At 36.1% G+C, this 24,007-nt stretch overlaps 1 protein-coding gene across 1 annotated transcript in view; it reads left to right on the top strand.

Moving 5' to 3' along the window:
- The window catches only part of CACNA2D3 (calcium voltage-gated channel auxiliary subunit alpha2delta 3), a 395,571-nt gene that overhangs the window by 292,770 nt on the left and 78,794 nt on the right, over window positions 1–24,007 (top strand). The window contains exons 17-25 of the mRNA XM_090148165.1: window positions 10,546–10,629; window positions 15,855–15,926; window positions 16,187–16,248; window positions 18,013–18,080; window positions 19,812–19,857; window positions 20,003–20,100; window positions 20,884–20,977; window positions 22,388–22,483; window positions 23,757–23,878. Coding sequence (XP_090004291.1) covers window positions 10,546–10,629; window positions 15,855–15,926; window positions 16,187–16,248; window positions 18,013–18,080; window positions 19,812–19,857; window positions 20,003–20,100; window positions 20,884–20,977; window positions 22,388–22,483; window positions 23,757–23,878 — 742 coding nt within the window. The remainder of the gene's footprint in view (window positions 1–10,545; window positions 10,630–15,854; window positions 15,927–16,186; window positions 16,249–18,012; window positions 18,081–19,811; window positions 19,858–20,002; window positions 20,101–20,883; window positions 20,978–22,387; window positions 22,484–23,756; window positions 23,879–24,007) is intronic.

Consider the following 24,007-nt stretch of genomic DNA (forward strand, 5'->3'; position numbering starts at 1 on the left):
TTCTGCTGCATCTTCACTGCTTTGTTACCTTACCCATGTCAGGTGGCTGTTAGTGTAATTTTACTTTTAGCTCACATACAGCTGTATCAAATACATAAGCTAAGAATTGCTTAAAAGAACCAAAGTTAGGGGCACGTGAACTAGATGAGATGTGACTGTACTAACATTCTGTATGTATTGCTAACCTTCTTACTTGAAATTTTTTTAACCTTATGATGCTAATTGTCCTCAGTGATTAAAAGAATGAAATAGATGCTGTTTTGCTACTGCATAAGCTTTTTATATGAACTTTTCTCTGTGCGTGAAATACTATTGCATAGAGAAGTTGTCTTCAAAGTTTTGTAGCTGTTGTAAAGGAAAATGTGATGGGATTGGTTTTACTTCATGATTGGCCACCACTACACGCAATTTTTTTTTCTTATCTCTGCATGCATTAAAAGTATTCATAGGGTTTTTGGCTGTTTGGTTGATTTTTGTTACTGGATTTTTCCTAATTGGGGGGGTGAATCCCATTTTAAAGTAGCATTCTAAAGTAGATACAAAGGCATTAGGGTTTTTTTGATTGGTTGGTTTTTTTGTTTGTTTTGTTTTTATAACATTTTGTAGTATTAAGATCATGACCTTGTCTTGATTTCTAAAAATGTAAAGGCTTTTTGAAACCTTCAGGCATGACAGGTACATCTAGCAGCCTATATTTGCAAATCTCTAGGTATATGTATTTGAAATCTCCCTGTTTACATTACAAGAATTAGACAACATGCAATTGCTGTATTGTGCCTTTTTCTTCTGGCAAATTACTTCAAGGATTGTTCCAAAAATAATAGTATGTATTCTCTATAGAATAGAGATTTTAATATACAGAAGGTAATAAAATCCAGGAATAGTGGATAGTTTCAATTATACTGACAAAGACTGCTGTCTGATTTCCTTATTTCTGTTGTGGTGGCATGTTTTTATGAGGCAGAAGTTGGTTTTCTGTTACTAGCCCTAGCCCTAGCATACATCTTGAAGGCACTTATTTCATTACCTTATACAAGAGTCTCTCTTTTCAAAATCAGAACATTGGGCAGTCGCCCATAAGCTGTCAACTTTAGGGAAGTCATTGTGATATATATTCATGGTCTGTTCATTTTATTTTTTGGAAGACTCATTTTTACCTCTGGGTTCTGTCAGTAGTGTATAATGGGAGTCTTTTTTTTTAACTTCAGTGGAGTTTTTGAGAGTGAAGTGATTGCTGGCCTGAGCCCTTAGATTAATATTTCAGGACAAATCCTGATACCGTTGTAACACTGGCAAAACACTCCGTGAATGTTGTGACAATAAGTATGTGAAAATAGGCAAATAAAAATAAAACTGGATAGCTGACAAAAGAGCTATCCCGAAATACAAGGGCTGCTCTGAAAGTAATGCCTCCTATTTTATGACGTTGGCCCACTACGTCAGAGGTGGATGTTGGTGGGATAGCAGTAGAGGTTGAACCTTTCCACCAACATTCCATTATGTTTTGTTGCCATGTGGCAGATGGCAGCACAGGGGGCAGTCTGACAAAACGGCGTCTGATATGGAAGTGCATATGAAGCAAAGGTGTGTCACTGAATTCTTCCATGCAGGAAAAAAAAGCACCCACTGATCATTCATCGATGCTTGCTGAAAATTTATGGAGACCAAACAGTGGATGTGAGCACAGTGGTGCATCTCAGCAGTGCTAACTGTGACAGTGGGTCATCTTTGCTGGCGCAGATCTTTTGATAACAGCATGCAGGCTCTTGTTTCATGCTGGTGAAAATGCATAGTTTATGGTGGTGACTATGTTGAAAAATAGCGTTTTGTAGCTGAGAATAGCGTTATTGTGTTCTTTGTATCTGATGTAGTTTCTGTGGAATTAAATAGGAGGACTCATGTATATAAAATCATTTTGGATGGGTTGGAGTTTATGTTCAAGGACAGATTACTGACTTCATCCAAGCTGGCTTACATGCTGATATATTTTCATATGATGATATAAAGCTAGAACATGGCTAGACTGCTGAGCTGCTAACCCCAGTGGCTGTATCTGTTAGTTCTGAAGCTGACATGTTGCTTCTTAAGAAACTGTCTTATGGGGCGCTGAGCAGACGAACAAGATAGGAGACACTGGGGAAGACTGTTTCCTGTTGGACAAGATTTTCATCTTAGACTAACCAGTATATTTAATCTTTAAGCTAGCTACATTTCTTTGCTGGGTTTGTTTTAACACGTTTTTCTTGGCCATTTCCTCACCTATTTCTCCTGTTTCTTCTCCTGTTTTTTTTTTTTTTTCCTTTTGGTGTGTGTGTGTGTATTTTTTTTTTTTTTTTTTTTAATAAAATTGGCTTTCAGATAGGATGTATGGTTGCATAGACATGGTCAGATGATGGGACTAATCGCATTTTGGAGGTTGAGGTGGAAAGTACTTTCCAAGGGTAACATACTTGTAAAGATTGGTGACAGTTGTAGTCTTCCAAGTCAGTGCTAGATGGAAGTTTTCATGAGCAGCTGTGAACAGAAAAGGAATTTCAGTTGCAGTCTTCTCTCAAAGCCATCACTAGAGAGATGAGTCTTGACAAACAACTTATTAGATCATAGAATCACAGAATGGCTTCGTCTAGATGTTAGGTTCCTAAATTTCCTCTCCTTTACTTTAAGGCCATTTCCCCTTGTCCTATCACTATGAGGCAGTGGAAAAATTCAGTCCCCACCCTGCTTATAAGCTCCCTTCAAATACTGGAAGGCTGCAATGAGGACACTCAGGACCCTTCTCCAACCTAAACAAGCCCAACTTCCTCAGCCCTTCTGCATAGGAGAGGTGCTCCAGCCCTTTGATCTTTCATGGCCTTCCTCTGGACCCATTCCAACTGCTCCTTGTCTTTCTTGCGTTGGGGGCACCAGGCCTGGGCACAGTACTTATTCAACCAATTACTTATACACCAAATATACGGATTTGAAGGGTGGCCTCTCTTAGAGATAAGGATGTAATATGGGGCCATGACAAAGGCCTTGCACAAGTCCAGGAAGACAACATCAGTAACCCTTCCTTTGCCCAATCATGTCATCGCTGCGTCATAGAAGGCTGTTGCAAACAGCTCTTTCCTGTGCTAGGGGCCTGGATCCAGGTTATGATAACTAGGGAATAAGGTATCCATGGAAATTCCTAAAAAAAAAAAACAACCAAACACCAAACCAAACAACAACAACAACAAAAACTCAAACCTTGTGAGGTCTCTTTTGTTCTACGATTGACCGCACATTACCCTTATGCTTCATTTGCACAGAAACATGGTTTCTTACCCCTTTTTCTGCCCATTTCTTCCCTAACACCCCTCAACCTGCGCCACCCCACCCTTCCGACGTCCTTCCGAGCCGCCTCCCCACCGCGCTGCCCGCGGCCTTGCCCTCCCCGCTGCACCGCCGTTCCGCAGCCTGCCGCCATCCCTCCCCTCCCGCGGGGCTGCACTGCCGGGCAGCGGCCATGAGGTGGCGCCCCAGCACCGCCCGGCGGGGCGGCTTGAGAGACTTGTGGCTGCTGCTGGAGGACGGGAAAGCACTGAAAACTGCCCTTATCCCCGGTCTGCTCTATCTCAAAGCTCTTTCTTATTACTGTCGTTTTTAATTTTGTTTTTAATTGCAGAACAGTTGAGTAAGTTTAGTTTTTACTTTCTAACGTTATTTTTCGTTTCGTGTTTCGTTTCAAAACTGACAAGTCCTTTTTTTCTTCTTCTCCTTCCCTTCCCCTCTTTTTCATGGTAATTCCAGAAACTATAGCTGAAGGTCGTGTTTTTTTTTCAAAAACAAACGCCAATAATGCCATATCAAAATGCTCCCAGAATGCTGTATTTTAATTACAAGTCATTATTTTCTACAGAGAAATTACAGGGGGATGGGAGAGGGGAATGTTCTTAATTATTTTCCATGAGATAATTCTTCAAATCTTATGATAGAAATTGAAATTTTCAATGAAACTTAAAATGATATTTTCTCAAGGAAAGAAAAGAATTGTTTGGGAGTTTAAGAGTGAATTTCTGAGGTTTTGAAGGCAGTGACTTGGTTTGGAAAGGTCTCTGCACATGCTTTAAATGTGCACGAGGACACTTTTTTCTCAGTAACAGTTATGCCAGCTTTCATTGCCTATTTTTTGATATTCTGCTCACACTTCCAGTGGTACTCCATAAGCAGTTAAGATGCAAAATTTATCATGTTACAGATTGTCAATGAAATGAGTGCATTGAAGGCAAAGGAAGGATAACAAACAGATGCTGCAGACTTTTTACATATACTTAAAAACAACTGCTGTGTTAGTTGTGGCTGATTGGTCCTTACAAAGCTGTCACTGCAGTTTGTTAAATGGAGGTGCTGGAGGAAAACTGCCGTCTGATGAAGGCGTGGTGGGGTTACAGGGAAGTTAAAGAATGCCATTGAATGAGCAGCGCCTGCCGTAGTCGCAGAGGGACACCTTTGTGAATCTGATCTCGTTATGGGGGCTTTTACTTTTGCTCCACCGTCGTAATGTTTGTGTGGTTTTCAACGAAGAATAGCAGGACTGCTAGTAGCTTTTGTGAAGTCTGCAGCTTTAGTGATTCGGAGCTGGCAGTAGGAGCTGTATTCCTGTTCAGGGAATAAAGAGGAATTTCATTTTCAGTAATTATCAGGTTCATTTAAGGTAGAATGCTCAGAGTTCCCAGCCAAGAAGCTCGGGTTCCTGACTAAAGAAAATGCACATTTAAAGAAATATATCTGTTACAGAATCAAATCGCTTATTTTATTCACATTCTACCATTCTTTTCATAAAAGGAAAATGAGGACTGTTTTACCAATTACATGAGTCGATTATGATATCCCTTTCCTTAATCCAATAACGTCGGTGATGACTGAGGATTTTATAATGTTTCTGAATTGAAATTAAAGCTTTGTGTCCCCCCAAGGAAACTAAGGCAGATATTCCTAACGAGCATAAGCTCTGGAAGACAAGTAGTGGTAATTTTCGAATGGCTGTATGTGAATGCACTTTTTATCTCTATAAACCAATTGACAAATTGTTTCCTTTAAAATGATGCACATCTTTATTTGCTTCTGATCACTATTAATTGGGAGCGTTACAAGTAGAAATCAAAGCCCTGGAATATATTGTAATACCTTCAGTGGAATACATAGGCGGTTTAGCTGCCTGAATAATTTGCCATTTAAAACTTGTTGACTATCATGATATATTGCATTTAGCTGAAGGACTTGGGTGTATTTAAAGATCGCTAGACCAATATTAAGTCTTTTGTAGCTGTAAATTCTGGGAAAATTTGTTTCTCCTAATATAGAAAAACAGAGAAACGCAAGTCTCAGGGGAAACATTAATGCCCCACTTAAGCAGTGTTAGCCTTTCATAAGCAGCAAATCTCATTTCTCTCTGGGGAGTCCCGCCTGGAACGTAAGATAACCTACACTTACCCTTGCTTTATTCAGTGACTCCATAAAACTCTACAGCTGTAGCTGACAGCAGAATATTTAAATGATTTGAACAGTGTAAATGCCTCACGTTCATTTAAATAACTGAAGAATTCAATCACTTGAATGCCAATGATTATTCCTATTGGAGTTTACATTTTAAAAAAGACAGCCCATCTGAATCCCTGTGAGAGCATTAAATTGCTGTCTAATTAGAAGTGCAAAATTACATATATTTAAAAGATAATTAAGGGTTTGAAGGCTGTTGAATAACTGGTTGTACATATAAATGAATCACTGAAAATTTGTTAGCAATATGTGAAGCTTTCTTTTATTCTTTGCTTTCAGCTTTGAAGTTAGGTATAACTGAGCTCATGGGTTAAAGTCTGGTAGTATTAAGATAAAGGCAGATGTTTTTAATTATTTCTACTCAAATCCCAAATAATTATAAGCAGCTGCCAGTTTTACATAATCCTGAATGATAAGGTCCTGAGAATGCAAATAAAATCCTAAATAGGGAGGTTGTTTTTTTTTTTTTTTTTCAGCTTAGTAAATTGCATACATGCTGCATTGCTAGTCAACTGCAATCCACCTGAAAATGCGAGCTCAGCCAATGTACTCTTTGTCCAGTCTGTAGATGTGTGACTTAGAGCTATTTTCTCTTCCCTTGCTTTTTACCTCCTGCTATGTATTTCCATATGTTGTTTCATCGATTCAACCATTTCTGCAGTATCTGTAATGCAAACACATATGTTATGGTTGTAAATAGAGTAATACAAATACATGTGGCACAAGATTTTTATTTTTTTTTTATTTTGCTAGAAGGTTCTTCTATGTATGTGGTACATTTGATTGCTCCTGCTTTTCCTCTTCCTGGAAAATTCAAATTGTGTTATTCTCTTTACCCCAATGAATGATATGGCTCCTGTTGTCAGCTTTTCTGTGCAGTGTTTCTGGAAATTTTATAGTGTGGCAGTTTTTCACTACTATCTGGCATGAAAAATGAGTCCAAAATAACTGTTTTTCACTGCCAACCATAACCTAGAAACTTCAGGATTAATGGCTTAAATAATAGGCTTATCGTGAAAGTCTCCCTTTGGAAAGAAAAGTTCTTTTCCTAAGGAAATCATAACGTTACTTAAAATTATATATTTTAAAAGGACCTTTGTACAGCAAGCAACTTTGTTTCTGACTTGATACCCATAACTGTTCTACAGATTTAAGCTTTTGGTTGTCATATTACTTTCTCGCTATCATATTTTCTCCCAGATGATTCCACAAATGGGGCTAGGCAAGTTCACTGAAGTTTAGTGATGCTTTCAAGGCAACCTGAAGTTGCCCTGATGCTATCAGAGCAACTCTCGTACCTCCCAGTTATCCAGATGGAGCACTTCTGAGAAACTGCAATCACCTTAGACCCAAGGCTTGCAGCTGTTAAGATGTAGCTTGCTCCTTCTGTGATCAGATGGCTATACTTTGACTTAATAAGCACGTGGCCGTATTTAGTGCAGATGGTTTGGGACTGCTTGTGTTAAAAAAAAAGAAAAAAAAAAATCAAAGCAAAGAGCTTAAGAATGGCACATGTAAATGGTTGTATGGGAGGTGGTGAAAAAATGTGATTCAGTCCTTAAACTGTATACATTGCACATTGTTTGAATCACCCAGTGCTATAACAGTTTGGCCAAGCCTCAAATAAAAGACAGTCAGTAAGATAAAGCTCGTTCTGATTACCAAATAAAATCATTTCCCTGTTCTTCCCACAAACAAAAGACTATTGGAGTTAGCACTGAATTCTGAGCAGACTAAAAGATTCTTTATTTGCAGTCCAGGTATTTAAAAAAATTCACTGGCTATCATATCTTACCAGGTTTTAACTGCTCTATAATATCACCGCACAATTTATGCTGGCCTAAGTAGATTAACATCACCCAGTCTAAATCTAGCTCTTTTCCTCATGCACTTAAATCAGTGCAATTTGGTAGAGCTCCTAGTTTCTATCTTTCCCAATGGGTTCCTTACTAATTTGTTTCAGTGCTTTATAGTAATCTTGCGAATGGGATTGGCTTCAGTCTTCAATCAGTATTTTATACTTCACCCAGGAGTCTCAGACAGAGATAAAAGTGAAGCTAGATTCAGCATACTACCCAAGAAAATGGCATAGATGAATGTCATTCTTAAAAGCTGGTGAATTGCTTCTATGCCCATGAATAACTTTTACTGAGAAATTAGTTTAGCAGTAAAAGTAGAATGAAACTAGAGAAGAATGAATTGTAGTTGCATGAAATACTTGACATTTGATCTCCTTGCATTTATGTTTTAGGTCATAGTTACATATGAATATGTAAATTTATGTGTAACGACTAATCTTCTCAAAAAAAAACCAGATATGTAAGTAAAGACACCCAGATATAGAAATAACTGCTACTTTTGTTATCAGAACAAAATCCTCTCCTTGCTGGAAATTGAATTTTTATTTTCTCTGCCATTCTTTCCTGAACTGTATCATAAACGTATTCTTCACATATTGAACTCCTGTGTAGGAATTAACACTAGTCCCCTAAAGTGTAATAACAGATTGAGAGGTTAGACTTCTCAGTACTTTATTACTTCCTGTCCTAAATATGGTTTAAGATCTGCACTTTTAGTTTATTCGAGTGTGTATGGAGTCTTCTGCTTGCTTAAACACTGGGATTTTGGCTTGCTTTCTACTTATGTGAATTTTTAAGACGTGGATACTTCCATTTCTGGCTTTGCTGCAAAACTTTGAATGTTTTATGCAGCACTTCATTTGGTTGCTTTTGGATTTTGTTTTTGCTTTTTGCATGCACAATATGGAATCTATATAATTGAAATAAATAAAGCCCCCATAATCAATATGATACAAACAATTTATTATATACTCGAAGCCCACTTCTGCTGTCAGACACTTAAGATCAACTCCTATTGTCATAAGTAAGGACTTGCACATGTGTCTGAGAATGCAGTATAGCCCAGAAGCCCTTCAACATCTGTGAGTAAGGATGTAATTAAGCATTGGACACAGTACAGGAGTTGTTTCACATTTGTTCTACTCAAATGATCCCAGTTAATTTCTATGTAACACTTTTCAGCTCTCAGTATTTTGGATCTCTACTTCCACAATTCCTATGCTGGTGTAAATAAATAAGACCAAAGCTCTGCTTGGTTAATTGATGCAGCCACGGAGAATAGGCATAGTTAGTCCTTGTAACGATTAAAGATAATATTGATATAGCTGCAGCCACAATTAGAGGTTTGCAAAGCACAGAAAGCTACCAAAATGAAGTCCTGTTCATGAAGCAGATGTTATCCTCTCCTTTATATCCTTGTGAGATTTAACTATAGCGGCTTCCAAGTTTTGTACTTCTGTACTTGTGTATGGTTGTATAAGCTATCAGAGCTTAGTTGTGGAGCAAGAATTAATTGCAGCCCTGAGATGCTTGAATTCACAATCTGGCATATGGACATGGACTGAAATGGGGAAATCTTTATATCTCTGAATATCCCATCTGTTGAATAGCATCAGCCCAGAAGAGGACACCCTGCTTGTTCTGAGAATGCAAACTTCTAGCAAAGGGGCAGTAAAAACGCGTGAAATTATTCTTCTGTTACATTCGTATGAACTGTCCTAAGTCAGTCTGAGAGCTGCACCAACAGAGTAGCTAGGATTTTTTTATGAATGAGATTTTTTTTATGAGAATGAGAATTGACTCAGGATTTTATCCCACATATATTCCCAAAAGACTGATCTGTAAAAATAACTGTTTCCAAGTTCTTTTGAGGGAAATAATTTTGTACTAGCAGAAACATTAATGTTCTTCCAATATCTCAAAACCTGTGATTACAATTCAGCAGCTTTGTCATGCTTGTTTTTAAATACTGCTACCCTACAAAATCAGTGGTGAGATTCACATGACAATAATTTAGAAAGGAAATTATCAGGATGGGGGAGCAGCCTTTCAAATGCTCAGAGAACAGGTTTTCTCCGTGGCCTCTCTGTGATGTGTAGACCAGGACTGCAAGTTCCTGCTGCAATGACCCCAGTGATAAACAGCACTGAGCACTTAGAGGTTTGATTGGTGGTATGGTTGGTCCTGCCCTGAGGGAGGAGAGTCAGACGCATATTGTTCCTTACTGGTGCAATCTCCATCCTATCGTTCTGTTTCTGAGGAGTTGCAGAATTGGAGTAATTCTCGCAGTTCTCAGCATCTCTCATCATAACTCATAGAAAAACTTGTGGTGGTCCTCCCCCTTGTTTGCATAATAAAAGATAAATGGTCATTATTTCACATTGCAAAGATCTGCTCCCATTTTTAAACGTTTCAGATAGATTCTCATATCTTTTCTTAACTGTTCACAGACCTTCCTAAAATACTTTCCTTCTTCCACTGATCAGGGCTTTTGTTACACTAGTGGGCTCTCATTTGAATGTTCAGCAGAGGGCAGAATTTCCTATATTATAAATTCCCCAGTGTCAAATCAATTTGTCACTAGAATGTTTATTTAAAATGTGAGATTTACAGGGTAACAGTGACTAGTGATAAAAAAACCTATAAATTATTAGTATATTACTTTTTTCCCATGAAGTTGTAGATAAAATGTAGTATCAGCAAATGTTAACACCACACTTCCCAAGACTTGCATCTTATCTTGTTTAAAGAGAAACGTGTAAACATTTTCTTGATAAGATTATGGCAAATATAACTTCCTGTACAGCTGAGATTGTTAGTTTGAGACGTTTAACATAAACTGTAAGAGGAAGGTCTCATGTAGGGTTCCATATGAGAAGAAAAGGTTCAACTGCTGAGTTTGACTTCTCTGTGTGTCCTTCAAGAACAGCATCATATCATGGCAACAGATCATGCAAATAATCATGTATGAAGTATTTTTTTAGTGCACAGAGTATATTTTTCCAGCAGTTGTTCATTATCTATCAATTAAGCTGCCTACTCTGTTAGGCATAGCATTTCCAAATAAAATCAGCATACATCCAAGTTAAAACAAACAAACAAACAATTTTCTGTTACAAAATTTGTGTACAGGATGTGCTAAACATTTTGTTCTTTTTTATGCCAGTATGAAGAAGGGAAGAAACGAAGAAAGCCCAACTACAGTAGTGTGGATCTTTCTGAAGTTGAGTGGGAAGACAGAGATGATGTGGTAAGCGATGTGTTTTAAAACCCTATCAGAAAGACTGTGCGTGGAAATTGTTCAAGTAGTTATCAGAGCAGCTACTTGACTGCTCTCAGAAAAGGAAAAACGATAGTCCACTTTACCTGGTTCAGAATTTCATAACTTTTTTTTTTTTTTAATATTGGTTCTCACTTATATGTAAATGCACATGCACCACTAACACACACTCCTTGTATGTTTGGTAAAACTCATCACCCAACTTGCATGCTCCACACATCCTGTTGTATATTTTTACTGGATAGCAAGAGAAAGAGAATATCTCTCTTGGGCCCATCCAGACAACTGCTGAAGCTCAGAAATGAAGGAAAGTCTCTAACTTCTCTTTAGGAGATCCCGCTTTCCTTAGTGAAATAATGAGAACTTTTTTTATTTAAAGTACAAAATCCACATGAATAAGCAAATTGGATTCTCTGTTCAGAACAGTCATAAAAGATTCTCTCAAAACTCCTAATTTCAGGCACATGAGAAGCTGCAGAACCATTCATTCCTTGTCTATCAGCTGTTATGCACACAATTCAATCTGGCAAACTTATTTTTCAGTGCTCTACCTACTCTGCGATTCACTCTTATTCTTTCTTATCTTGAAGACTTAGCTTTTTCTTCAATACTGTATCAAAAGCTTTCCTTCTGTCCATGGCTTAACTTTTGCCTGGTCTTTCTGTTATTTCCTCAATAAATCAGATTTGTTAGGCATGATTTGTTTTGTGTGAATCCATGCTGACTGTCCTTAATTAAATCATAGCTTTCCAGGTGTTCCCCTTTCTGTCCTGTAATTTAGGGTTGTTTCTTTTTTTCCCATTAGTTCCCTACTACCAATGTCAAAACTGCATGTCTGTGTTTTTCATAGATGTTTCTCTCTCTCAACCCTCTTTGTGAATAGTGAAACAGTTCATTTATGTTTTTAGCAATGGCTGTTTCATCAGGTGATAGATTGTCCTCATCCTTTCCTAGAAGGCCATCTTACTCCTTACATTGGGTTGTTTTTTGTAGTTTTGCGTGGTTTTCTGTGCATACATTACTTAAGACTTTCTCATTAGATGTTCACGTTCTGTACCAGCCTTCTGTAATCTTGGCAATCAGGCTGACTTCATACCTTACCTTTTATCTTTGACAGCATATTACTCAATCAGTTCCTCTGCAAATGACCTTTTTAAAGTTTCTTCTCTCCTTTCAAATGTTATTGCAGTAGTTAAGTATGGCTTTTAAACCTTCATGAATTTGTTTTTCTTCGTTTCTCTTTGTTTTTATTCCTTTTTACTTCTTCAATAATTTATCTGTTTAATTTCTACAGTTTTAATCATTCGTTATTTATGATCTCTTAGTAGAAATTCAGTGGTTTGGTTAAAGTAACATTGAAGCATTTATCAGACATTGAAAATCATGTTTTATTTACAATTGTGATTTGTTCTGAGTGCACATGAAAACAAGAAATCCAGATTCAGCTCTAAGTGTTTCCCTCGAGGCCCCCAGGCTCTGCCAGATTTTTTGAAAATTTCTAACAAAAGTTGAATTTTTCAAATCTGGAAACCTAAAGAAAGTTAAATTTGACATTCTGATGTAAGGTATGTACATAAAATTTATCTTTCCCTCTAACATAAAAAAGTTAAAACTTGATTTTTAATTTTGACATAGAAAGAAAAGCATGTCCTAATATTTCATCCATTGAATGAGAAAAATATTTATCTACACTGCAAATAAACTAAATTGAGCATTGCATTTGTAGAAGGGACCTGCTCCAGTGTCCAGTAATTAATTGTACAAAAAAAAGAAAAAAAAAATATTTTTGAGAAATATTTAATACATAACAGAAAACAACTAGATATTGCAGCATTGGACAACAGTAGTTTTGTAAAAGCATATACATTTACTGACGTATTGATGGTCAGTGGCAAGGTGTTTTCTGTAAAAACGTGTTGAGTATAGTAGAAAAAAATCTTAGCATTCTTCAGGTTTTCCTAATATTTTAGCAATGCCACACACAAGTGGGCACTTGATGTAATTATCTAAACAGGAAAAAAAAACAGAAGTCATATTTTTACAGTTATTTTTAAAAGCTTGCCTGGTATCATTACACGTGTTTTGTGTTCATGAAATAACATACAAGTCAGTCATTTATACCATGTTTCTAAGGCCATTGGAGAGACTTACTGTCTGAAACACTAACAGCAGAATAAATGACAAAGAAGAGTGAAATGAAAGAATATCAGAGCTACAGAGTCTTTAGACATTAGATCTAAAGAGAGACATTGTTCTTGTTTTTTTCCAAGCTTTAGTAGTAAACCATTGTTTGTTCTACTGTAGAGGGAAAGCATGTATTCATAGAGCTGCCTTTAGCAACATAGAAAACTATTGGTATATTTGTCTCCCATTAAACACTCATGTGGAGGCTGATTAGGTTGCTTACTTTTTACTACATTAATTCAATGGTTGCATAATTTTCTAAGTATATAGAATGATCTCATACTATAGCAGTGAAACTAGATTGTTAGCAATCGATTGGAAGACGTTTAGTTGAAATAGTAGTAATACTTGTCACAATAAAGAGGTGAATAAATAAGTTTTCTCCAGAGATTCAATAAGGAAAAAGTGGCAGAAGTAAGTTTAGAAATTTTTTTGCAATGAAATAGAGTTGGTGCAGGTATATATTCATCTATTACTTTTCCAGGTTGAAGTATCTGCCATCTTGCTTTTACTTCATTTTATTATATACTATATATATTAATATTATATATATAATATATATATAATCTTATACTAATATATACTATTATATACTATTTATTATATACTATGATTTCTAGCTGAATGAAGGTTTGTTTTTGTTGTTGTGAGGACTCTTTGTTTTGTTTTTGTTGTTGTTTTGTTTTATTTGCTTGTTTTTAATAAAACACTATGAATGACTCTTAGGGGCTCGAAGCCAATTGAGGCATTACTTATTTTATGCACTTGAGAAGGAAGATGGGACTGCAGAAGAGCTGAGAAACCAGATTACAAAGCCAAGAAATGTAATCATGACAAGCAAAAAAACAAAGGAAAGTCAAAGTCTAAGTTCCACATGCAGACTTGATCTTAAACACTACTGAGAGGTGGAGGCCCTTTTCATAAATCTACGACTTGCCTGAGGCTTGCGAGAGGAATGGGTCTCAGACAACTGCAGGCACCAATAGGAGAAAAATGAAAACCATGTTAAAGATAAATGGAACTGTTCTGTAAATGTTAGAAAGTAGATGGTTAATTAAGACCAGCTCTCCAAGTACAAAACCACAAAAGTTAAAATGGGAAAATATTTCCAGAATTGCCTATTATGTATTGTTAAAAAATCTGCAGTAAAATATATGCTTTATTTTATACATGCCCCCAGCTAAAATTATCCCTTTACACTCATTGTCAGAAGAGTAAGCCTGTTAATTCAAATGTAGATGCTCCAGAATTAAATTTAAAGAGCGGCAAAGTTTGCAGTTTTAGATAGGTCAGCCATACACAACTTCATCATGAAAATAAAACCAGATATTTCCCTGGCAATTTTGTGCGTTCTCTTTTCACTCCATACTAACTTAAAAAGTCTTCAGAGTGCATTGACGTGACTATCTTCACAAATTTTGATTAAAATCTGACTGAATTGCCCAGTCTGACAATGAATGGCATGAAGTACAGGAAAACAAGAAATATTTATTTTGCAAGAACACTATGTCCAAAATTGTGTTCAGACAGATAAGCAGTAGAAGAGAGATAAAAAAAAAGCTTGTTTTACTGATATTATTTTGCATTTTCAAAAGCTCTAACAAGGCGGTGGGAATTTACTAGCAGTATTGAGGGGTTCCTGTTGTCATGAAAATTGTTGTTCTGGAAGATTTAATTTATAGATGTTTCTTACCACAAGAAGTGCCTCACAAGTATGGCAATGTCACTTTGTAATCGAAGGTCCTTTAAAAAGCACCTTAAACTTTCTGCTTCTTTCACCCGTAAATCTGAGAGCATGAAATCCTTTCATGTTTCTGTGGTCTAACTGCTAAGTAGTAAGTTTCTAATTTCTTCCCTAAAGGAAGAACAGGAAGGTGGACAAATTCAGAATACAAAGGCTGAGAATTTCTCAGAAACCAGGTCTTGTCATAGTTCAGTTTCAGCCCAACATCCCCATTCTCAGATGGGCTATGGCAGTGTAGCCTGTGCACCTTGCTAGGCACACCTCATGATTTTGGTGCACGGTCCTGATGAACAGCCATGGCATGTTCCCCTGAAAGAGAGACTGTGCCAACTGACGTCCTCTGAGAGGAATTCTCTCCTTTTCTGGGGAACAAATAGGTATGCTAAGAAAAGGTATTGTAGACGTGATGTGTAAGGGATTTGCAGCACAAAACCTGGAACTCATGCAGAAGCTGGCATAATGTTACTGAAGGGTACAGGGAGAAGCCTTTCAGGCCTCAGACAGCACAGGAAGACACCTTGGAATCACAAGTGACTGGACATTTATGGCAGTCCAAATAGGAACAAATTTAACCAGCAGAGTAGGAGGTAAATCATTCTGTATGAACACTTTGAGTATATTTTGCTTTCCATAGCAACTTTGAGTTTTCTCTCTTTGGAAACTAATTGTGAGAAGACCATAGTGCCCTGGAGCTGTGTGTTCCCATTGCAACAGGTTACTGCTCAGCTGGGCTGTCGTGCTTCTACTGCTTGCAATTTTTGAGGCAGCTGGGATGTCGTTTCTCGTGCTGGTTTGGGATGCAACCAAATGTAGAGAGTAAAGCTGAAGCAGACTGAATAATGAGGTCATAAGTGGGCTTTTCTGTTTTTCTTTTGGTATTTTATATATGACTACAAAGTATTCTAAAATGAGCCCTGGTCTAACTCCAAGCTCCAAGTCTAGTGCTTAACCTCTTCTATAGTAACTGCATAATAGTTTTCAGTTAAATGTTTATCCTGTGTAAAATCCAGATTACTACAGGAAGGGCTGTTTTACCGTTAAGGATGCTGAGAACTGCTTTCACACCTCCAGTTTGCCTGAAGTTCTGTGGCAGGAGCGTTGGCCTAAACAGACTAACATAAAATCTGTAAGGGGTTTGTTTCATATGTAGTAGAACTACTTATAAATGAAGAGAGAGTACTGCTTAGGTCAAAATGAGCATAGCAAAGAGCTCAAAGAATTGCAGAATTTATAAATAAAGCATTTGATATATACTTCCTTCTTTTAGCTTCGAAATGCAATGGTGAATCGTAAAACAGGAAAATTCTCCATGGAAGTGAAGAAGACGGTGGACAAAGGGGTAATGTTTGAAATATCTTTCCAACTAGTTATAAAGCAAGCCGTTTGGTGTTTTTTGTTTGTTTGTTTGTTTGTTTTTTAATTTTTGCAACTTTCAAGATAGATTACTATAAACGTTATTCACCATGGTATACTTTTTCACTCCCTGAATGTGTACATTGTTTGTAATTTTTATCACTGACTAACTGCTTGATTTTTTTATACTTATGGCAAACTAACTGTTTTCCCCCTTCCTTTCTGACTTTCTTGTTCTGAATCTAGAAACGGGTATTGGTGATGACAAATGACTACTATTATACAGACATCAAGGGTACTCCATTCAGGTAGAGCCGACCATAATAAATGGCCATTTCATCAGACTCATTGGACTTGCATTTGTACAGAGCTTGTGAACTCATTAAAAGCTCATCAGCAAAAGCTGACAATAAAATATCCCTGGACAATGCTGGAAATAGCAAGGGAAAGGAGTTAACTAGCATTCCTTTCAGCTTTTCCAGGGATGGAAAGTTTGTGCAAGCTCACACAGGCAAACTTTTAGTGTTTGTCATGGCTTACGTTTCATTAAAAAAATATTCAGTTGAGGTTTACGTTGAACGAAAGGCTTTCGCAAGTACGTAAAGAGCTATAAATACTGTAATCCATTTAAGTAATTACAAATTGAGCCTTATTTTGATTTTTTTCAACAACAAAATGTAATGTAAAATGAGATAGTATTTCACTTCTATTCTGAGGTTTGGATATTTTGTTTCTCTGAACTACCTAGAGTGTATTTGTGTAAATAAAACTGAGTGAGGCGGCCATGTTATTTTGCCACGCTTCTTAGCAAAAACAAAAAAAGGCAAGAAGTCACTTTATAAATGCTTATATTTGAGTTAGAAATAATCCATTAATAAAATAATGTTGACTGAACATTATACTTAAAGCAGGAGACTGATAGCTGTAATACTCAACTGAAATTTTCTTCAATGGAACTGCATCACAGAACTCAAGCTGAGTTTTTACACAGAGAAAATATAGGCACATTTCTCATCTCTGATGCATGTGTTTATTCTTCTTAAAATCCACACATGTGTTGTTAAACTCAGTGTAATTTTTGTGGAATGTCATTCTTACTCTATTTAGTAAACAGATGTGTGACTACATATATGCGTGCAGTGTGGCTTCTAATCCTTAGGACAGAAATAATAGTAGTAAAACTCTCCTTTTTCAAAATGATCTGTATGTAGTTATGATGGGATGAGAACATAGCTTCAGGAAGACAGCAGGGGCAACATTTATTAAAATATAGACTGAAATGTCAAAGATGTTTACTTTCTGCCTATTTCCAGATTGAGCTTTTGATTGCATCATATGTGCTCTTGGATTTGGTGCCTCTACATATCCTTAAAGGATGAACCCATGCTTTTCAGTTGTAATGATTACAGACAGGATCCTAACCTGAGATACTTTCTGGAATTCATTCATTTAAGGCAGTTACCCTGTGTATGTATTCCATATGAAGATCCATGTATCCTCCATCTGGTTCATTAAATTTGAATTCTGTTAATGGTAGATGAAAAGCAACACAAAACAAAGCACTTAACTGTAAAAGTTTATGAGGCTAAAGTTATTGCAAAAATATTAAACTAGCGAAAAATATGAATAGCAGAATAATCCAAGAAGAATCGTGCTGCAGTTGCTGCATATGAAACTATTTTCTTCCCAGTAGCTCCAGTGATTCCAACAATTACGAGTTTCTAAACATCTTAGTCTTGTTTCCTTCAGTGTAAGGCCATAGGTATGTTTAAGGTTCAGCTGAAGATGTGTCGTGCTGGGTAAGCTTAGAGGGGCATGTTTATTAGTTTGCTAGATAATAATGATGTACTGCACCTCTAAACGCACATAATAAAGGCAGTTGTAGGCTCGTCAGAACAGATCCATCAGATGCTACAGAAGCAGCTAGTTGAACAATGTGATCAGTGAGGCCTTGGAAACAGCTTTTTAAAGTTAGTAAGCATACACAAGCTGGAAATGTTAGAATTGAAAATATCTCTGAATGTCTGTTTTTGTGTCACAGATTTCAAGGTCTGCTCTATTTCTCTGCACAGTTTAGGTGTGGCTCTCTCTAGAGGACATGGAAAATATTTCTTCAGAGGGAATGTAACTGTGGAAGAAGGTAAGATACTCTCTACCTTCTCGTGTTCCTTACACAGTAGTTGAATTGTTCACCCGGTAGACCTAAAGCTTGTATGTTTCTCTGCAGATTCCATGAGGGAATTAGATTTTATTTTTTAAGATTTTCTACTTCATGGGATTTTTTTTCTCATTTACATTACTCATAGTGAGGCCTTGAATTTTCTTTAGGTGGGCATCATCTCCCCTCCTCCTCCCTCAGTGTTTCAGAAACTTCTTGAACACCTCCAGGGATGATGACTCCATCACCTCCCTGGGCAGTGTGTTCCAATACCTCACCATTCTTTTTCAGAGAAGAAATTATTCCTAACATCCAACACGAACTTCCCTTGGTGCGAAACTTGAGGCCATCACCTCTCCTCCTATCATTGGTACTGAGAAGAGATCGACCCTCACCTCATTACAACCTTCTTTCATGGAGTGCAGAAAGCAATAAGTTTTCCTTGAGCATCCTGTACATGGTGTACCTCTCCAGTGGAGGAGCTTTATACTGTTAGGTGGTGAGGTTCTGGCAGTTCCTGACAAAATGAGTCTTACAGGAGAGGAAATTTTTCTTATTTTATTCCAAAATCTTTCTTTCCAATTCTGCTTCTTAATTCACTGGTGATTTTAATATAGTTTCTTCAGGTCTTTGTTCCTTGGCTTTGTTGGGTAAAAAAAAAAAAAAGTTCATGTTTCTAGAAGGTATATAAAAAGAAAAGTTTGAAAGTTTATGAATCACAAAAATATATATGGAAATGAAAAAAATAAATAAATCTGGATATAAAGAGAGCACAGCAGGAAACTTGGAGCTTACTGTCCAAACTGTTCCCAACCTACCTCTCACAATTATCCATCTCAGCCAGCCATTCTGATACTTCCTTTCAGATGCATCACCCGCTAACAAAGCCATAACCAACCATTCCTTTTCTCTCATTCTTTTCTGTCTTTCTGACTGTTTCTCTGTCACTGGCACATCCCTGTCCTGTCTGAGTAATACAATTAGTGTTCTTGTTTTGAATTCCCTCTTTGCCCTTATTCACCATGGCTCTGTCTTTATGTGGCATGCGCTCTGGGGGTTAAACCCAAAGCCTGCCTTCTGAACCATATTTGCTTATTGTCTATTGATGCTTTAAGAGTTTTGAAAATTGCCAAAGTACATTTTTATTGTGCTATAATGATATAGTTCTTATTTACAAGCATCTGCGTGGCCAATTAGAACAATAAACCTTTTCTGAACAATCCTTTAAATTGCTATTTGTGCTCATAGAGAGTGTGCTTAGATTTTGGGATTTGTTCCTTTTAAAGAAATATTATTTAAAAGAGAAAGAGAAAAACTCCCATAAAATGAGAAGTATGCACTTTTAGCATAAAGAACTTCACTTGTCAGAAAGAACAAGGGAATATGAATAGGAGTTTGTTTTTTTTTACCATTGTGCATTGCTCTGTTCAGGTTTTCTTCTCAACTTCAAGTACATCACATGAACAGTTTGTATGAGTTAAACATGTCAATGCAAAAACATTTTTTCCTTCCTTTTCATTTTTAGATCTGATTTAGTTGGGTTTTGCCAGTCTGTTAGACTCTAAAATGTATTTGAATAGTTTACTATGATTTATTATATTGTGGTAATAATGCACTTTCCAAGAAGGAAGGGTTTATGTTATGGAGTGTATGTTAATAACCATCTGTTACCCAGACTGCTCCCTAAATAAACCATTATTATTCCTGTTACAGGTTTACATGATTTAGAACACCCTGATGTATCTTTAGCAGATGAATGGTAAGCCTTAAACAAAGCATGAAATTGGTGTGTTACCCTTCTTGGCTTCATGTTGTTTGTGCTTTCTGAAACCAATTCTTTATGTTCAAAGAGAGATCATGCTTATGCATATTAACATTTTAATGTTTTGACAATATGTTCTCAGGTCCTATTGCAACACTGACTTGCATCCTGAACACCGCCAAATGACACAGTTAGAAGCAATTAAACGCTACCTCACAGGAAAAGAGCCATTGCTCCAATGCAAGTATTTTGTTAAGTATACACGTAGTAGACTTTTTCCCAGCTAAAAACTGCTATACTGTACTTTCTATACAGAAAGCAAAGCTACGTAGTTTGATAACTTGAGATTGGATTGCATGGCTGATATCACTTTCAAATTTCATTTGCTTTTGAGCTTTTTCCTGAGGATCTGTAAAAATTCATGTGATACAGAATTCAGGGTTTTATGGTAAACAGTGTGCCTGAACCAAATATTCAAATTTCTACTCAGATGGTATAGCTATACCATGCAGTATTATCATCTTGTTTCGTAAGTTAAACAGTTATTCTGAATCAATCACTTCTCTAAAAAATGTACCAGATATTTCCAGAGTGCCTTAGGGGCAATGTGTATGAAGTTAGCATTTCTGGACTGCAAAACAGAATTAAAAAATCATATAGATAAGTGCATATTTTCTCCGAGATCTTTTCATGAACTTAAAACTTTTGTGAATTAGTGGATAGAATGGTTTTAACCTCATTTTATATGAAAATGCAAGCATGAGATATGTACAGGAATGTGTTACGTAGAGTGGAAAATGCATTTTTTGTTTCCCTTATAGTAATATAGTAATTGTTCATGCATTGAAATAACATAAGAAAAACTACAGTGCAGTTACATATCATGTAATATTACATAGTAAATGCTTTATACTGCAAAAGGCTTGAACAAAATACAGTAGAGTCTAAAAAAACCATTGTTTAGTCATCTAACAGCAACAAACATTATCTGCATGTGTTTACTGATTTAATATAACATTATAGGTGATAAAGAATTGATCCAGGAAGTTCTGTTTGATGCAGTGGTGAGTGCACCAATTGAAGCTTATTGGACCAGTTTAGCACTAAATAAATCAGAGTAAGTAAGCTTTGAATCAGTCATTATTATCATGATTGACATGTAATAGCAATGTGTAAAAACTGGTAAAATGCTTTGCAAATCCTGAAGTTTTGTCAGATTATCAAGATTTATTTGAATCATATTTTTCATTCCTTTCAGTTTACTTACTCAGGAATTTTAATTTTTCAACTACATGAAAAAGAATTAAAAGAGCATATTAATCAGCCTATCTTAAATACAACCAATTTTCAATTCAGTATTAAGCATTTATGTTGCACTGTACATGATGATTAGTAGCATAAGGTTACTCAAATTTTACAATACATCTAATGAGATTGTACATGAAGCACAGTATGCAGTTGAGACTATTTCTAACAACTGTTTAGAATAATTGAGGAATTTAATGCATAATTTACCAAAACTGTTTATTGAACTGGTAATTTGTCTCAGAACAAATTATATACAATTACATACAAAATTTATTTTATTTTATTTTATTTTATTTTATTTTATTTTATTTTGTTTTATTTTATTTTATTTTATTTTATTTATTTCCAGAGCCAAGTGTTAAGCACAAGATATATATGTTAGGGAGAGCAGATGTTAAGATTAGCAGTTTGCGTGAGATACTGCTGATAAAAGGCAATTCTGGGAGTTATCCTGATTAGCTTTTGTTAAATTTGCATCATGTTTAAAAGTTGCAAGAAAAAGATATTGCTGGAAACACATACTGAATAAGTAAAATAAAATTCAATGAGACCTAATTCAGCGGGCTGATTACCAGTGTTCTCTTTGAAGATAAAGATAGGAAAATATTGCATGCTAGTATGCTGTAGGCATCAGTTAATGTATATAAGAAGTATAAGGCTTTTAGGAATCCTCCTACACAATGAATTAACAACAGGTCCAGTAAAAACAAGGTCGATAACCTCAGAGACATACTAGTCGGAGACTTGATCCCCTTTCATATTCTCATTTACACTAATAAGATAGGACATTTTGGAACAAAGCATGTGAGGCTCTTCGAGTCATACAACTGCTACTTTGGTCCTGATAGAAGTGCAGAAAGAGCATTTGGCCTGAACTACCTGCTGCATTTTTTCCTAAGGTCTAGCAGCAGATAGAAGTCCTGATGGCAGCTACATTTGATTCTGAGCTAGCTGTTTAAATCTAGCTAAGTTGTTGATGCCGGAACAGCAGCCACAGCTATGGCTTAAAGTGTAGATGTACCATCTAAATAACATTTCTACACTGTATGTTTGCCACAACCTAAACTTTAACTAAAAAATAAGAAATAAAAAAGCAACTGTACTTAATATTATCTTACTCAAAAACTTGTATGCTTGTATTTTCAGTGACCAGTAACATAGCTTTATCTGTTTACTGTCTGGAAACGTTGTCTCCTGTTTGTGTTCTGCTCTATTTCAGAAATTCTGACAAAGGAGTAGAAGTTGCCTTCCTTGGAACGCGGACTGGACTATCTCGTATCAACCTGTTTGTGGGTCCAGAACAGCTTACCAATCAGTAAGTAACAAGCCTATGCTTGGCAACTATGTGTGAAAATGAGAAAAATCGTTTATTTTTAGAAAGCATTCCTATTGTCGCTTCCAGGCTTTTGCATTTGTGCACTGAAATGCATAGGACAAATTAGGAAGATTGAATAGAATTCTTTCCTCAGTTGGAACATCTGGAACAATGAGCTGTTGTATACATACAGCCATAGATTTTGTTTTCCCAAATTTTTCAAGTTAGCTTTATACCTTTTCTATTCAAAAGGGAGTTCAGAATATGCTACATCTGTAGGAAATATATATAAATATATTTAATATCTCCTCTGAAAAAATATCATATACTTTTTAGAGTTTGTATCTTATTGCTGTAGATTCTTTTTTAAAATTTAAACAAAGCTAACAGAAGAGGACTAGGTGAAAGGGTCATCAGGAAAAAGATTCCTTTTTTTTTTCTTTTTTCCTCTTTTTTTTTTTTTTTTCATTTTTGAAGATGTGATGTAGTGCAGGTACAGGTTTCTTAAAATGGAGAGCCATAAAATAAGGTCTGATAATTAATGACTTTTTAATCCGCACTTTAGTAATGTCAGGCAAATATAGGCATTATATATGTAAAAAAAACGCTGCACTTTATGATAAATTAAGTTTATTGAATGTAAAATTGTATGATGCCTATCTGACCACAAACTATTGTAGTGTAAGTAGTCCAAGAGATGAGATCAATAGCACTACAATTTCTTACTGTCAGACAACAAACCAGAACAACAGCATGGAGACCATACTTGCTATTTATTCTCAGAGAAATTTTCCTCTGTCAACATTCCATGAAATCATTGATGAATTAAGTGTGCAGTTTTCCGCTACCTTTCCTTCCCTATAATTTGGAAAGTAGGCTGTTAATTAGTTTGTTAGGGTTTGTATTTTTTTTTTTTTTCTTAAAAATAGATACCAATGGCAGCAAACTATCAAACCTTCCGTGACTTTTTCATTCTACAATTCTTGTGTTCTGCTGTTAAATGATTCCAAATGAGCAATTTTATTTTATATCAGTAGAGGTGTATTTAGTACTACTTCGTTTATGAAGTTTTCCAATTGCAAATCTGTTACGAATAAGTACTAGGGGCTTAAGTTAACCCTCTCTTGTACAAATGATATTAGAATAACTGTCCAAAGTCATTTTATTTCCTAAAACATTGAGCTTTGTCTTTTTTTTCTCTTGTCTTTCAAATCTAGACATTACTGTGTGACATACAACAAACAAGTATTTTCTTTCTCTCTTCTTTCTCAAGAGATTTCCTGACAGCTGAAGACAAGGAAAACATTTTTAATGCTGATCATTTTCCACTCTGGTACAGAAGAGCTGCTGAGCAAATACCCGGGAGCTTTGTCTATTCAATCCCATTTAGTACAGGTCTATAATTTTGTCATTATCTATGTTCTGAACCATAAATGTTACCAAAAGGATAGCAAATTTTTCAGCACACGAAGGCTGTGTAGTTAAGTTGAAATGTTAATATTAAAATACTAAAATATGCATTGA

This window comes from Phasianus colchicus, chromosome 11, assembly GCF_987193195.1.
Source record: "Phasianus colchicus chromosome 11, bPhaCol1.hap1.1, whole genome shotgun sequence".
In the NCBI taxonomy this organism is placed as follows: domain Eukaryota; kingdom Metazoa; phylum Chordata; class Aves; order Galliformes; family Phasianidae; genus Phasianus; species Phasianus colchicus.